At 50.1% G+C, this 15,016-nt stretch overlaps 1 protein-coding gene and 1 long non-coding RNA gene across 12 annotated transcripts in view; one reads left to right on the forward strand and one right to left on the reverse strand.

Annotated features, from left to right (window-relative positions):
• LOC129214315 (uncharacterized) overlaps positions 1 to 15,016 on the reverse strand; it is a 110,678-nt gene that overhangs the window by 4,112 nt on the left and 91,550 nt on the right. The window lies entirely within an intron of this gene.
• LOC129214309 (endoplasmic reticulum-Golgi intermediate compartment protein 3-like) lies at positions 245 to 13,961 on the forward strand. Of its 11 annotated transcripts, none has more exons than XM_054845749.1 (9): positions 245 to 700; positions 896 to 966; positions 1,575 to 1,662; positions 2,946 to 3,065; positions 4,861 to 4,954; positions 6,133 to 6,298; positions 7,716 to 7,773; positions 10,389 to 10,518; positions 10,613 to 11,580. In XM_054845749.1, the coding sequence occupies exons 1-8, from the start codon at positions 613 to 615 to the stop codon at positions 10,499 to 10,501; spliced, it is 798 nt and encodes a 265-aa protein (XP_054701724.1). In that variant the 5' UTR covers positions 245 to 612; the 3' UTR covers positions 10,502 to 10,518; positions 10,613 to 11,580. The 11 variants fall into 11 exon arrangements, 6 of the variants coding, with proteins under 6 accessions (XP_054701724.1, XP_054701725.1, XP_054701727.1 ...); XM_054845750.1 differs by having other exon boundaries at positions 10,734 to 11,580; XR_008579655.1 differs by having other exon boundaries at positions 7,716 to 8,564; positions 10,389 to 11,580.

A 15,016-nucleotide genomic window follows, 5' to 3' on the forward strand; every position in this document is an offset into this window, starting at 1 on the left:
TTGCACAAGTAAGCTATGACGACCTGCGGTCTGATTTCACCTCTTGAGTTCATCGCTGTTCCCTGCGAGGAAAGAGGGAAAAGGAGGTGTTCTCAAAATGAAGGGGTGGCGAGTACCCGCCAGGGATGGCAAGTGGGGCAAGAGAGTGGGGTTTTTTTTCCCTTCCGTCCACGCTTCAGCACAAAAAGCGCTGGTGCTCTCCCAAGATGCTTTGCTTTCCGCTTTGTTGCTGCGACAGCCAGCCTGAGGGCCGGCTCCGTCGTTCTCAAAGGGCATTAGTAACAACCTCCAGACCTTCCAAAGGCGGAGGCAACGGAAGGGAGGGGGAGGATGCAAAACCGAGTGCAAACTGCTCCCTACCAGCAGCTTCGCCTCGGTATCAAGCCCTTTGCAGCTGAGCGATCTCGGCACAGCCAGCGTCTCCTGGGTACCCTTCAAAGGCCCGTGCGCCGTCAGCACGGAGACTCAGTAGAAGGCGAGGCGGCAGCGAGGACCTTACCCTAGAGGAGCCCGGGAGCCGCAGCCCCTCCCCGCCAGCCCCGTCGGCCGGCTTCGCGCCGCGGAGCACGGGCGGCCCCGGAAGGCGGATGTGGTTCCGGGTGGCGCGGCGCCATGGATTCGCTGTGGCGGCTGAAGCGGTTCGATGCCTTCCCCAAGACCCTGGAAGATTTTCGGGTCAAAACGTGCGGGGGCGCGCTGGGTGAGCGGGCGGGGTGAGGGCGGTCGGGGGCCGGCGGCAGGGCGCGGGCCTCGCCGTGGTGCGGCGGCCGGGGCGACCTTGCGGGCCGGCGCTCGGTAGCAACTCGGGGCAGTGGCGGGCGGTGTGAGGCGGGGTTGAGGCGAGGCGGGCGGGCGCGACCGGCGGGACTGATGGCGGTTCTCGTCTCCCCGGCAGTGACGGTTGTCAGCGGGCTCATCGTGGTGCTGCTTTTCTTCTCGGAGCTGCAGTACTACCTCACCAAAGAGGTGAGTAGCGGCGGCGGGGGGGGCCCAGTGGTGCGGGGGGAGCCTGGCCCCCCCCGGTGCTGCCTCCTGCTCGCGGTGCCCCGGCGGAGAGGCTGCCCTGCGGCCCGTGGCGGCCTGCTGTGCCCCCGCGCTCCCGCTGAGCCGCCGCCTCCTCCGGGCTGCCCGTGCAGCAGCTTCACCCGCCGCAGACAGGTTTGGGTTTTTTTTCTTTCCCCCTCCTGGTCGCCTTGGCGATGGGAGCGGGTCGCCCTTCCCCGAGAGCCGCTTGGTGCCAGGGCTGGCTGGTGGCCTCCGGCACCCTGTGGCAGGAGAGCGTCTCAAAATCTCTTCTCGCTATCTCGGCTCTCAACAAGCACAAAATACAAAGCAAAGCAAAGCAAAGCACCGCGGGACCCCCTGTCCCCACTCCAAACTCTGAGATTCCCAAAGGATTACTTTTTAGAAATGGCAAACGCTTACCTATTGTGGAAGGTGCGGGAGGCAGCAGCTCAGGTGCCTGACAAACCCCAGGTCTTGAAAATGAGCTCCTGAGCCAGAGCAGTCGAGGGAAAGAGGCCTTTTGATTTGCTTCCAAGTGAAAGACGACTGTGTTTTTTCTTTGTTTCTAGGTTCACCCGGAATTGTACGTTGACAAATCGAGGGGAGATAAACTGAAGATCAACCTGGACGTTATTTTCCCACATATGCCTTGTGCTTGTGAGTCAGATTTCTGAATGTTGGGGATAGTTTTCCTACTTGCCAAGGGCCCGAGAGGCTCAGTGTAGCATGGTGCTTCCAAGTGCTGCTTGGGCCATGGACAGAGAGGAATTGATGATCCCTTGTGGTTATGCAGAGATTCCAGCCAGGCCTGCTGGGCATTCAAGCAGCGCTTCCAAGTCAGGCAGCATTACTTTTCGAGTTTATAAATGAGGCAAAGGTATAAACCCACTTCCGTTTCTTACGTTGTGTTGTACTTTGTCAGGGAGCACACTAATACTGAAAAAGCTGGCCCGGAGTTCACTTGGGACTCAAGAGTTGACTGTGGTGGTGGTGTTGCTGAAAAACTTTAGAGCCTCCTTTGGAAGTTACTTGATGAAGCACAGCTTTTCCATGATTTTAGTACTGAAATTCTGGCTGTAATGCCAATGCCATGTGATAACCTTTTTCCAAAATTTTTTAAATCAGAAGGAGCGTTAATAATCTGATTACCTTTTAACTAAACTCAGAACAAAGCAGCAGTATGAAGTGACGGAAGATGTTGCAAGTCTTCCTGGGTATTACTGCTGTGCCTGTTATCTGACTGCGCACTAATCTTCCCTGCCTCTTGTTCTGTTGTCGTAATTCTTTTGGGTAATGCATTGGGCTCTAAATGTAGTGAGTCTGTCTTCCTTCTGACCACCCAAGATACTATTGGTCTTTGCCTTGCTCACATTTAAAAGTGTGTGGGAAGGCCAGAGCGATGGGAATCCTCGGCTGTTTTGTGCAGAGAAGCTGTCAGTCTTCTAAGGGAGCGTGTAGCCAGGAAGTGCATCATGGAGTTTTGATACCAGAGTGGGCCCACAGACCTTCTCAATCTTCTTTGTGAAAAGGGATCAGAAGGAAATGTGCTGATGTTGAAGGGGGAAGGGTGAGGGAGTAGAGGTAGGAGGCAGCTTTCAACCAATTAACTCCTGAAAACGGTTGTGGTCTTTAAGGGGTTTTGTTTTGGTTTTTTGCCCAAAGCACATTATTTCTCAGGGTAACGCTTTCTGTGGCAGTTGGAAACAGTCCTTCTTGTCCACCAAACCAAAGCCCATGTTTGGCAGGGTCATTTAGGGTGCTGCAATGTGTGTTTTATTCCCTATAAGTCCCCATCCATACGCACTCTTCCAGGTTGGCACGTTCTTATCCCCCTCGCTGAAAGATTCTGTATCTTCACTGGTTGAACGCTCTTCCTCAGCCTGCCGCAGGCCGTAACAAATGTGTGTTTATTGACCTTTTTCCTTGCTCGCTGGTTTCAGATTTGAGCATTGATGCCATGGATGTAGCAGGAGAGCAGCAGCTGGATGTAGAGCACAATCTGTTTAAACAACGTTTGGATAAAGCTGGCAATCGTGTGACTCCAGAGGCTGAGCGACATGGTAAGATGCTATTCTACCTTGGCTACGTAAACCTCTCCTCTGTGTTTTTTACATGTTATGACTCATCGTTGTACTTTGATACAAACAAGAAACGATTCTGGCAAAGTGTTGCGTCTAACCGTGATACTGTCTTGACTGTTCCTTTCCAAAACATGAGCTCCTTCTTACCTTTTCTGGGAGGTAGTGTAGTTCTACGTAGCAGCGTGAACTAAATTTGTTGATTTGTATCACTCAGATTTAACTTCTCTGTTCTTGAAGTTGAAAGGCTAACCTAAGCCAAGAGCTGAACAATTGGCAGGTATGAGAGTTTCTCCCGTTTGTCGTGGGAATGTGGTGGAAGTGTTCTTACTGTTGTGTCACTTAGCAGCCTCTCTGAATAACTCTTGTATTCAGAGGTTGTGACATTTCAAATCTAGTGTCTGGGGACAAAAGCATCTGTTCCGTATCTAGTTCTCAGTTAACACATGTAGGCCTCCTGCCTTGCTTGTATTGCCAGTCTCCATCAGGATTGCTCCATCTGAACTGGTTGCTCCAACTCCTTATCTAATCAGTGGAGAGGAAGAGAAACTTGTAGGACGCAAACTATCTCGCCTAGAAGAGGTGTTTTAAAATAGATGGGATGTGTTGCATGCAACAAGCAATTTCTTCTGCTGTCTGGAAGAAGCACGCGGCTAGTTCGGTTTCCATCACCCATGTTGCAAGTTAGATCAGAAGTATCCACCCATCTTCATTAAACTCTACGATTATCAGTTCCTATTAGTAACACTGACATTCAGTCAGTTCTTTAAACGGCAGCTATAGCAGTATTGACCTTAAATGTAGGAAAGCATACCCAAATTTTGTGGAGTAGTATCTGGAGGCTTTTCCTAATCGTAGTTTCATTAAAATAGCTTAATGATTTCTTGGTAGGTTGCATTCTGTGCTTGGATGTCATCTTATTCGTTTCCATTGAATGACAATAAGTGATTGAATTCTTTATTGGTGGTTCTTATCGTTTCCTTCCTTTTAATGTGGACATGTTTCACACTGCATATGTGCATGCAAGCTGAGGACCATGTTAACAGGAGGAAACCCCACATGTAGAGCTTTATGTACTGCAAATTCTTTGTAGTCTCTCAGCTGTGTGCATTACCTCTGGGTGCTGTCTCTGAGACAGCTCATCAGGCAGCTACTGATGATGTTTAAAAAACTGTTCCTGGTTGCTGTATCTTGAAAGACTGCTTGTATTGTACAGGCGTTCTTACTGAAATGGTGGGAATCATGGCTTTGACAAAGCATAGCAATTATTCAGCTGTGTTCTTCCCAATGCTATCTTTCAGTGTGGTGACAAGATTAAAAGCCGTACCAGTTTTTATGATGAATTCTTGAGTGCACATCCAACTACTTTGAACGTTGTATGCTTTAGAACGCAAGTCTTGCACAGTTGTTTAATAATGGGTATATTTTCCTGAAAGTTTTTATTTGCTTGATCATAACTACCATAAAGTATTTGATGAAAGAAATAAGATTAAGGATTGATTTTCATGCATATTTTGTACTTTCTAACTAAAATCTCTTCTTTTTGTGGCTAATACGAAATACAGATGTCTTTTATACTCACTTCTGTGCACCTGTTACACCTCCCAATCTCAACAAACAAGGCCCTGATAACGTTTTATCCCGTCAGCAGTGCCTGACTGCAGGATGCGCAGCTTCCGACACACAGTCGTTGCAGTTACTGGGTGTCGAACAAAACAAGAGTACAAGATAGCATTTCTAGACATGCCTCATCACTTTGCCTCCTCTTTTGTCTTAGAGCTGGGGAAGGAAGAAGAAAAAGTGTTTGATCCAGATTCTTTGGATGCCGATCGCTGTGAGAGCTGTTACGGGGCAGAGTCAGAGGACATTCGGTAACCTTTACATCTTTTCATATCTTCTTAGCATTTGAATTCAGACTGTTCTGTTGCGTGCATGGTTTTTTTCCGAAATGTCTATGAAGGTCTGTGCAATGAAATCCTCCTGGGCACGTGTTCCGAGAACAGTGAGAACTGTTGTGGTTTTGGTATGCTTTTGGAAGCGGCACTCCAGATTGTTAAGAGCGTGCAGAGTTAAATTGTCTAGTTTGTCTGCACGCCTGTTTAAGGGCAGTGCAAACTGCACTACCTTTGCAGTAGCACAAAGACTGTATCTCAGCAAACTGCATCTTTTCTGGGGTTATTTGGTGTCCAGAGGGGAGCTGCGTAAATTATTTCACCATTGCATGAGCTGTCTTGGAATAAAACCTAGTTATGGCTTTGCATCCTTTGCACTGCTGCTGCAAGCTTCGCATCCTTATGGGAGCAAAGACCAGATGTTTATCGCTCACACAAACAGTGGGTGTCATTTGGTGTTTCTCATTCCTCCTACCTGCAAATTCCTGTAGGAATGGATCCGTGATAGGCTGCAGGTTCTGGACTATCTTTCGCTGTTACTGTCTCTGTAGCGACTTGGTTTGTCCCATCTGCCAAGTTGTGTGCTTCCCTGTAGATGTTTCCATCTTGTGGGATTCATGACTGCAGCCTTCAGCTTTCTCTTTGGTCCAGCAAAACACGCAGCCAAGACAGAAGACTGTTCTTTCCCGTGACCAAGGTGTTACCCAGAGGTAGAAAAGCAACGAAGCAAGTTTACTGTTAACCCTCCCTCCAATGCTGACAGTCTTGCCCTAAAAGCAGAGGAAAGGAGGAATAGAAACAGGCAGATGCTTTGTTCACAGGGAGAAGTTCCAAACTGCTCAGAACTGTGGGACGCTGGTGTCATTTTTGTAGCAAGTTTCTTTGCTACAAATTTCTTTGTCTGAAAGGACAGGCAAAGCCCTCTTCAGACTCCAGCACTGCATGAAACCAGCTTGCATCCTCATGCTGAAATCTCAACAAGTACATCCAAAAGCTCGAGCTCCTTCAGGAGTGTTAGGTCAGCTCCCGAGGTCTGGTCCCTGATGTTTGCTGTATCACTTTGTTGGAGAAAAATCCGCCACGAATTCAAGTCCTGAGCTGGAGTGTCTCTTTATAGCGATAAAGGTGGTAAGATGATGGTGCTTGTGCTTTTGCAGGTGTTGTAATACTTGTGACGATGTCAGAGAAGCATACAGGCGGCGAGGCTGGGCCTTCAAGAACCCGGATAGCATAGAGCAGTGCAAGAGGGAAGGGTTTAGCCAGAAAATGCAAGAGCAGAAGAACGAGGGCTGCCAAGTGTATGGTTTCCTAGAGGTCAACAAGGTGAGAGATGGGTTTTGCTGTGAACCTGCTGCATGGTGGTGCTGACTGTGAAAAGGCAGAATTGGGGCGTTCCTCTCCTTTTCCAGCCTTAGGTGTTCACAGGACTGTAATATAACAACCCCTGGGCTCAGCAAGGTACTTGTGCCCGTAAAGGAGTTCAGTAGGAGAGTCAGGAAAAGCAGTGGGAAGGGGCTAATGCTTTGTTTCATTGTGTGGGCTGGTAGGCAGCCTGCCGGCTGGAGAAGCTTAGCTTTTCCTACTGTCTAGTGAGTCTTTTTGCCGAGGTTTCTGGAGGAGGAGAGGCAGCTGCTTTGAGGTTAGATTGTCCCACCTGCCCTTCTGGTCTTAAAACAGAGACCACTAGTGGATGCTGGAGGTACCAGTAGCCAACACTTGCCAGCAGAGGTGCCGGAGAGAGTGAAATGTTATCCTCTTTAGAAAAACAGCGGAAGCAAGACTGTTGGAGTTGGTTGACAAAGCTGAAAATGCTCAGAGAGGTGGTTGTTGCAACTGGTGTAGGAAAACGTAGTACAAGATGTACCAGATAACTATGTGACTACCCTGTCATTTGGTGTGTTAACAAACCCAGAACACTTGGATGTGCAGGTTACGTATCCAAGTACATTCTAGAAGTCAGGCCCAGGCTAATTTTTTTAAATTTTTTTAAATTTTTGATTCAAACTCTGGGGGTTTTTTGCATCTTGGTGTACTCTTCTTGGAGACCACATTCTCTATTTCTGGAAAGTAAACCTTTTACTCATGAAGCCAGACATTGTGATTTGAGCATCATCATGGGTACCGAACCATTACAGGACCCTCTGTCACATTCAGATCCTCCAGGGCAGAGTGTGTATAATTGCTAGTAAGTGTCAGTGAGGATTGGCACCTGATATCCACATCCCTTTCAGATTCCAGGATGAAATTTTAACAGCCTTTGTCTTTTGGGGTGTTTTGGGGCTTGGGTATTTTTTTGCAAGTTCAGTGCTTTATTTTTGTGGGTTTTGGATGCAGCTTATTTTCATGGACGTATACGTAGGATTGCTGTTTATTGTATTAAGTTTTTTTTGTTACCCTGCTCAGTCTCCCCCTCAGTTACTTTCTCCACTTCTTTTTTGTGATACGTTTTTGTATTTTCTGCAGCAGCAGTCAGTTCCCTCCCAATAGACTTAATTCTTTCTTCTTCCCATTTTTATGTCCACTGAAATAATCTACTTAGAACAGTTAATACCAACATCAGTATGTAATTATGGCTTTCCACATGACTGCCTGTGAGGAAGAGAGGAAATTCATATCTCATGAAAGTGAGGTGCTCGGTGTATATATTGTTTAAACAAAAATGTAAAAATCTAAGCACCGCTGCGACTGATTTATTTATATAGATTCAGACCTTTTAATGAAAGATTTCTGTCTCCCACAGGTAGCTGGAAATTTCCACTTTGCACCAGGAAAAAGTTTCCAACAGTCTCATGTCCATGGTAAAGTATTTTCTTTTCCTGCTTATTGTGACCTTTAGCTTCCAAGTGTATCTGACCATTTTCTTTGAATGTCTTTGCACTGCTATCCATAATAGCGATGACACTGCTGCGGTGAGGAGGGCATTGTTGAAGTTTTGTTACAGAGGTTTAGAACCATCGTGAACAAATAGAAGTGTTTTCTGGAGGTGCTGCCACATGGGTGTGGAAGAACTTGGGAGGAGAATGTTTATGGGCAGTCTGACAGTCTCACTGGTTCCACAGAACTGCTGCTCTGATGTACAACAACCTCAAGTAAATGGTTGGAAGGGACCATTAAAGGCCATCTAGTCCAACCCCCCTGCAATGAGCAGGGACATCTGCAACTAGATCAGGTTGCTCAGAGCCCCGTCCGGACTGACCCGAGTGTTCCCAGGGATGGGGCATCTGCAACTTCTCTGGCAACCTGTTCCAGTGCCTCACCGCCCTCACAGTAAAAAGTTTCTTCCTTATATCTGGTCTGAATCTACCTTCTTTTAGGTGAAAACTATTCCCCTTCATCCTATCGCAACAGGCCCTGTTAAAAAGTCTGTCCCCATCTTTCTTATAAGCCTCCTTTAAGTACTGAAAGGCCACAGTCAGGTCTCCCTGGCGCCTTCTCTTCTCCAGGCTGAACAAGCCCAACGTTCTCAGCCTTTGCTCACGGGAGAGGTGCTTCAGCCCTCAGATCATCTCCGTGGCTTCCTCTGGACCTGCTCCGACAGGTCCATGTCTGTCTTGTCCTGAAGACCCCAGAGCTGGACACAGCACTCCAGGTGGGGAGTTCTCTCTTGCTTTCCTAGTTATTCATAACACATGATTTCCCTTTTTTCCTAACCTTTTTCTGGGCAGTGTTTTCATGGCACCAAGAAACAACCAAGGAGTTTTCTCAGACCCGTGAGGAAAATGGACATCTTGGAGCCTGGTCTTTCTTGTACATGAAGCTGAGGCTGTTTTCTGCCTCAGTATGACCTTTCTTCATGATCTTTTTTTTTTTTTTTTTAAACTCTACAGAAAGAAGGAAGGAAGGGGGTTTTTTCCCCTTAAAAAACTTGACTAGTATTAGTCAGAGGGCAGAGCTCTGTGAGATATTTCCTGAGCTCCCTTGGAAATATCTCGTTTGGATCGTAATTATAATAATAATAATAATATATTATATTATATAATTATAAGGAAGCAAAAGGTCTCACTCCGGGCACCGTGGCCTTCAAGATTCTGTATAGAAACCGTCTATCTGTTTATTCTGCATTCTCTAGCCAAAACAGGGCCATCTTGCTGCCCTAAGACTCCCTCCTTTGGCTGCTTCTCAAACCAACCTTGGGGATCTCCATCCACAATGTTCCTATAAGAGATAAGCAGACACCAGTGTTTTTAAACACTAACGTGCAATTGCCACAAGGACCTCTGATGGTCTCCTGAAAATCTTTTCTTTTGCAAAGCGACTGTTTGGCATTTCACTTGTTTTAACACAAATTCTCCTTCCTGCCTTTATGCAACACTCATGTGCCTGAAGGAACCAGAAACACTGGAAATGCGGAAAAACTAAAAGTGTAAAAAAAAAAAAAAAAAAAAAAAAATTAAAATTAAAAATTGTCCACTTGTAAGAAAAGTGTTATTTTGTCCTTTTTGTTTTGTTTCTGCCTGCGTGAATGGCGAATCCAGGTGAGATGATTTCGCCTCCCCTGTTGTTGTTTGCGTGGCTGTTTTTCTCTGCTTGTATGTAACACCTTTGTTCTCATGTTCTGTTGACGTTGGTTCCGTGTTTATACACATGTACCCAACCCAGGTGAAAGTTGTTCTGCACGGTCATTAAAGACAGCTTTGCATTCCTTCTGGTTTCTCATAATCCCCAGGCCGGAAGGAAATGTAATTTGGAAATTGAGGGAGGGTGTTTTTCTGTCTTTAGAGAACTGAAGGGAAAGGTCCGGCTCTGCTGGGTTAATGCAACTTTTATCCATCCATCCATCCATCCATCCATCCATCCCCTAACATCTCAAACCTTCTCAGAAAAATGCCTTACCCAAATCTTAGGTCTCCCCAGACTTATTTCTTAAATATCCATATACCGCGGTAGTCTTTATGCCTGTCACGTAAAGGGTGGGAGTCTGATGTGTGGCCGAGGGAGGCCCTCCCGTTGAGTCCCGAGGTTCAGAAAGCACCCCCTTGCTCTCTAAACTCCTTCTCAGAGAGGAGCCTAGGTGCGGCTGGGTCTAGTCTTAGTCCCAGACTTGGTCAACAGTTTAAGTCTAAAGGGTTATATATAGCCACATATCAGAGTCAACGTTTGCCTGTCAGAGCCCCCAAAGGACTTTGACTGACTCAGTTTCGCAAAGTTGAAGCAGATAGAAGTGGGTGGAGGAGAAGGAGCACAGCCCGTCGACCGCCTCTTCCAGGTTCTTTTCTTCCCCCACCCCCCCCGCCCTCCCAGGGATAACTTCCTCAGTATCCTTTATAGCTCAGCCTTGGCTGTTCCCTGCCACGGGTGACGTTTAACATGATTTGGGTGGAGAGTCGAGTACTATAGTCATATAGGTTTAGCATGTACTCCTTTTAGCTCATTATCATATTTAGGGGTGTCAACTTTAATATTCGTTTTGCAGATAATGAAGCAAAAGGTCTCACTCCGGGCACCGTGGCCTTCAAGATTCTGTATAGAAACCGCCTATGTTCTTCTCAGATGCTGTGTTCTTCTCAGCTGACCACTGGAGGCTGAGCACTTTATTACTAGAGGTATTTCTGCAGCATAGATGTTGTTCCTGTTTTATCTTAGTTTTCATCATTACTAGATGGTTTAGTGTGCGTTGCTATTCATTCCTCATCTCAGGTCATCGAAATCGTTCTCTCTCGGAGAATTCACACGGCTGATCTTACGCCTTGGTGCCATCCGTAATGGTGAATGACCTTTTAGCCAGTGCGTAAACATACTGCTTGTACTTCTTGGACAGGTGCTCTGTCTGTCTTCAGAGACTGTGATTCTCCCGGAGAATCCGAGCTGGAGCTTGGGGAATTTGCTTTTGAAGCGAGCAGGGACTCTGATTTTCGTCCCAAGTTACGGGAAGCATTGAAAACTGGTCGCTTTAAGCCCGCACCGTGATGCTCCATCTTCAGAGGGTCAGAGAAGACCCCGGCTCCTCAGTGTCATACCGGCTGCAGACGGTCTTGTCTTGTTCCTCAGCTCATCTGCGATCCAGTTGCACTGAGAAATCCCCGGTCGTTAGGAGGAGGACGGAAGGAGGTCGTGAGGAGGACTGAAGCGGTACTTCCAAGCAGACTTTTTGGCAGGGAAACTAGTTAGTTGTCCTGGCTCTCCTGCATCAAGGGAAAACCAGAGTCAAACGTTATGGCTATTTACAGTCTTCCGTTCCAAGCAGCACAGCCTCAAGCCCTGCTTATTCATTTGGAAGGAGCCGAGACTGGGTTTGCTTCACTCGCGTCTGCTCCGCAGGCTTTGGATCCTAAACTGAGTTTTTCTGTTGGGTTTATGCAGGGTGCTGCAGGTTTTGGTGGAGTTGTCTCCTTCCCTTGTGCCTCTGGGAGGACAGCCTCCAGCACCAGCTGTGCCTGTTTGTGATTCTGGAGATCATGGCTGTTTTCTTTGCAGCAGTTCACACCTTCTCGCTTTCCTTCCTGGCTCAGAGAAAAGAGGAATGATTGAATGATCCAGCTTTGCAGCCTCCGGAGGTTAAGCCACAGGTTCAGGCGCTGCTGCCACATCTGTCCATGCCTGTACAGCAGCAGCAGCCGTCTCCCGCTTCAGCTGCGGTGCCTGGCAGCGAGTTTCCAGCACGCGGGAGAGCCCTAGTGAGAGGTTCCTCAGGAGAGAGGCGATCGTCCTATCAATTCCTTCTTCCTTGCCGTATTTCTCCTAGTCAAGGGGAAGCTGAGGCTTCTCGTTCATCCTTTAGGTTATCTGTGGACCTCTCTGTTGCTGAGGTGCCAAGGGCTTGTACTTGAAGGCCCGTGAAGACCCAGCGGACTCTGCTGGGACGGTCGATGCAGCCACAGATTCAGTGTGGGCGTAAGACGAGTTCAACAGAAGGTTGGGTGGTCCCCACCTTGGCTCTGCACTGAGTAACAATTAAAGCCTGCAGATGTTTACTGAAACCTGAGGCGTGATTTTGTAGCCTTTTTTCTTCAGTGTAACACCTCTGCTAGGCATTTGCCACACAGACCGCAAACGTCCTGGTCAGCTTTTGGCTGACCCAGCTCACGCAAAGGCCCGATGGATTCTGGGAGCAGCGCCATTAGGTGCAAGTGAGAGCACCAGGGAGGCAGCACAGGGGGCCAGAAAGAGCTAAAGGGCCATGATGCAGCCACCGTCACCTGCAGCCGGCTGTCTCCTGTAGCCGTCATCTTTGTCTGGCAGTACTGGCAGAATCTGCTGATTTTTGGAAATGGTATAGAGCAGACTTCCAAGGCGGAAGGGATAAAACATCAGCTGAGCCAAAAAGCCTTTGAAGCAGCTCCAAGAGCAGCTGGACTGCTGAGGCTCTTGTGCTTGTGCTTCCCAGCGTGATACAGGGGACGCCCGCACTGTGAGGGAGGAGGAGGGATGAGCGCTCTCGCTAGGGCACTTTGTTTTATTTCTTCGTGAGCTCACGAAATAAAGCTTAACTCACAGAGCACGTTGTCCTGTAAATGTCAAGCTTTCTCTCCCGTACTGGGTTTCCTCTAACTGCTCGCAGTCGTTCCATCTCTCCGTGCTTGGTTTTCGTAGGAGCTTGGAACTCCTGCTCCAGTGGCAGTCAAGGGCTGAAGGTTGAGCTTTTAGCAGAGAGCCCTAGCTGTTGAGTTGGCTTCCCTGTGCGATGGACCTTTTCTCCTGTCGCTGCGGTCCCCCCCTTCTCGCCCCAGTGTCCCCATACCCCCCACCAAGACTCTGGTGTCGGGGACCGTTTCCTCCCGCTCCTGCTCTCCCAGGCGCTACAGGGAGCGCTTTTGGCCCCCAACGTTCTACGGGGCCGTTAACAGTCTCTGAGCAGAAGTCGCTGGAGCAAACGGCTGCCGGGGCGGCCTCTCCCCCGCGGCAGCAGCGCAGCCCGGCGCGGCACCCTCAGCGAGAAGCGAGAAGGGAATCGCTGCCACAGAGCGGCCCCGAGCGAGCCCGGCCTGTCAGGCGGCGGAGCCCCGCGGGCGGCGGGCCGGCTGGCGAGCGGGGGCATGGCGGCGCGGAGCCAGGCCTCCCTGCGGCGCCGGCTGCAGAGCTCGCAGGAGGCGCAGCAACGCCAAGCGGTGCTGGTGCGGAAGCTGCAGGCGAAGGTAAGGAGCGGGGGCACCTGCCCGGGGGGGAGCTGCCCGGGGACGGGCCGCGGTGGCGGGGCCGGGGTGCCCGGGCCGCCCGCGCCGCGCTGAGAGGGGACTCGGCGGCGGCGGCGGCGGCGATCTCGGGGGGCGAACGCGCGGCCCCAACGGCGCCCTCCCCGGGGCTGCTGCGGGCGGGACGGCGCCGAGCCCGGAGCTCGGGGGAGGCCCCGGGAGCCGCCCTGCTCCGCCCGGCCTGCTGGGCGCCGTCACACACACACACACACAGACACACGCCCCGAGCCCCTCGTCAGGTCTCTCCCGTCCTTAACTAAAGATGCCGGGCTTGCCAACGCCTTTGTTTGGCCAGGTGAGCAGGGGGCTGTCCCAGAGGTAGGAGTCAAGCCGGCGGCGGTGGTTTCGCGTGGCCCCGGACAGAAGCAGGCAGCTCTGGCCTGGTCGGCCCGGGGCGCAGGAGCGCCGGCAGCGAGGAGGGTGCCGGCCCGGGCGGAGGGTCGGGGCAGTGTCCGACGGTGGTCACGGCGTGGCTGGAAGCTCCTCCTGCTTTCCTTGCCCGTGCTTGTCTTCTGCAGCTGAACAGACACCCGCGTTCTGCAGCGGCTGTGCAGGGCTGTGGTCAGAACTGACTTGACTTGCTACTTAGTGAAACGCAACTTGCAAAACTCATTTCTCTAACTTCAAGGACCCGCTGGACCTTGAGCCCGTTGGAAGGACTGATCTGGGGGACGTAGTGGCCATAGGCCAGGCACGGCTCTCTAAGGCGCTCTCGTCATTCTGTTTGCCACCTCTGTCTTAGGATGAGCAGATAGCAGTGCGTGTAAAAGACACCCTGTCTCCTGTATTCTTTAATCTTAGATAAGGTGAAGCTTCCCTATGTCGTAACGACTTCTTGTTGACGGGATCGGCAGCACTGTGAAATGTGCTCTGCTTGGGCTGTCAAGACCTGCAGAAAAGCGAATGCAGGAGGGGCCGCGTCTGCTACAAGCCACATTCGCTCACCTTCATTCTGTGTGCCCATCTAGGTACTGCAGTACGGACTCGGTGTCGAGAGTTGGAGCAGCAAGTGCAAGCAGGAGGGGTGAGTGTGCAGGTTGCTAACTAACGATAGCGTACGTAGCATTCGCTACCGCAGGCAAAAAGCTCCCCAGAGCAACGGCAGAGGGAAACAAGCGTTTGCTGCCTGAGGCTTTAAAGAAGCGCTGCAAGGCTGCCGGCCGTCTTTTGTCCAGCTGCCGTTCTTAGAGCAGCCAGTAATCCCAGAAATGCCGGCCCGGAAAACCCGATCAAGAAGGATTGTAACGTTGTGAAGGAGTGCTTTATTGCTGGAGTAAGGTTTGTCCTAGGTCTCGGGAGAGGGCTCTACTGCCTGTTAGGTTCTGTGGCTGTCTCTGACAAAGACTTGGTTGAAACATGGCGTGTTGGAAGGCAAGAATGCTGGCGTTCAACATACAGAGCTGGCTCTGTGCTTTTCCTTCTGCTTCACGGCCAAAGTCAACCTAGGAAACGAAGGGTAGGAGAGTACTCCCAGGCTTCAAGTCTGAGTGAGCACTGGCGGTCATGAGCTGAGGATACTTAGCTGTGAGAGTGCAACGGCGGGAGACTGAGGAGAGCTGCTCACGCTGAGTAACACCCTTCCCCTCCCTTCCTCTCCCTAGTCGTGACACTGTTAAGCCTGGAGGAAGCCACGAGCTCCTGAGATACCAAAGAAATGGAGGGGAAAGCACGGATGCTAACAGTAGTGAAGGGTCCACAAGAATTTGACTCAGCATTTCCTTTCTTCTTAAGGGATCCCTTCCAGGCAGGTGGGAAGCCAGAGAAGCCCGCGACCGGGAGAAAGCACTGCTTCAGTTGGAAGAGGAGCATCAAAGGTAAAAGGAAGAAGTGTTAACCTCACATGGTATCCTGGATGCTCGCGGAAGCGAGGGAAGACCTGTCAGCGCTACCTGGTCTCCCCAAGGGAAGCAGT

Source organism: Grus americana, chromosome 17 (genome assembly GCF_028858705.1).
Source record: "Grus americana isolate bGruAme1 chromosome 17, bGruAme1.mat, whole genome shotgun sequence".
NCBI lineage: Eukaryota > Metazoa > Chordata > Aves > Gruiformes > Gruidae > Grus > Grus americana.

Excerpts from the sequence above, each read along its gene's own strand:
- LOC129214309 (XM_054845748.1), top strand. The coding sequence starts at position 613 with ATGGATTCGCTGTGGCGGCTGAAGCGGTTCGATGCCTTCCCCAAGACC. Across the intron at positions 967-1,574 it reads AGTACTACCTCACCAAAGAG|GTTCACCCGGAATTGTACGT; the intron begins GTGAGTAGCGGC and ends CTTTGTTTCTAG. Across the intron at positions 4,955-6,132 it reads GCAGAGTCAGAGGACATTCG|GTGTTGTAATACTTGTGACG; the intron begins GTAACCTTTACA and ends GTGCTTTTGCAG.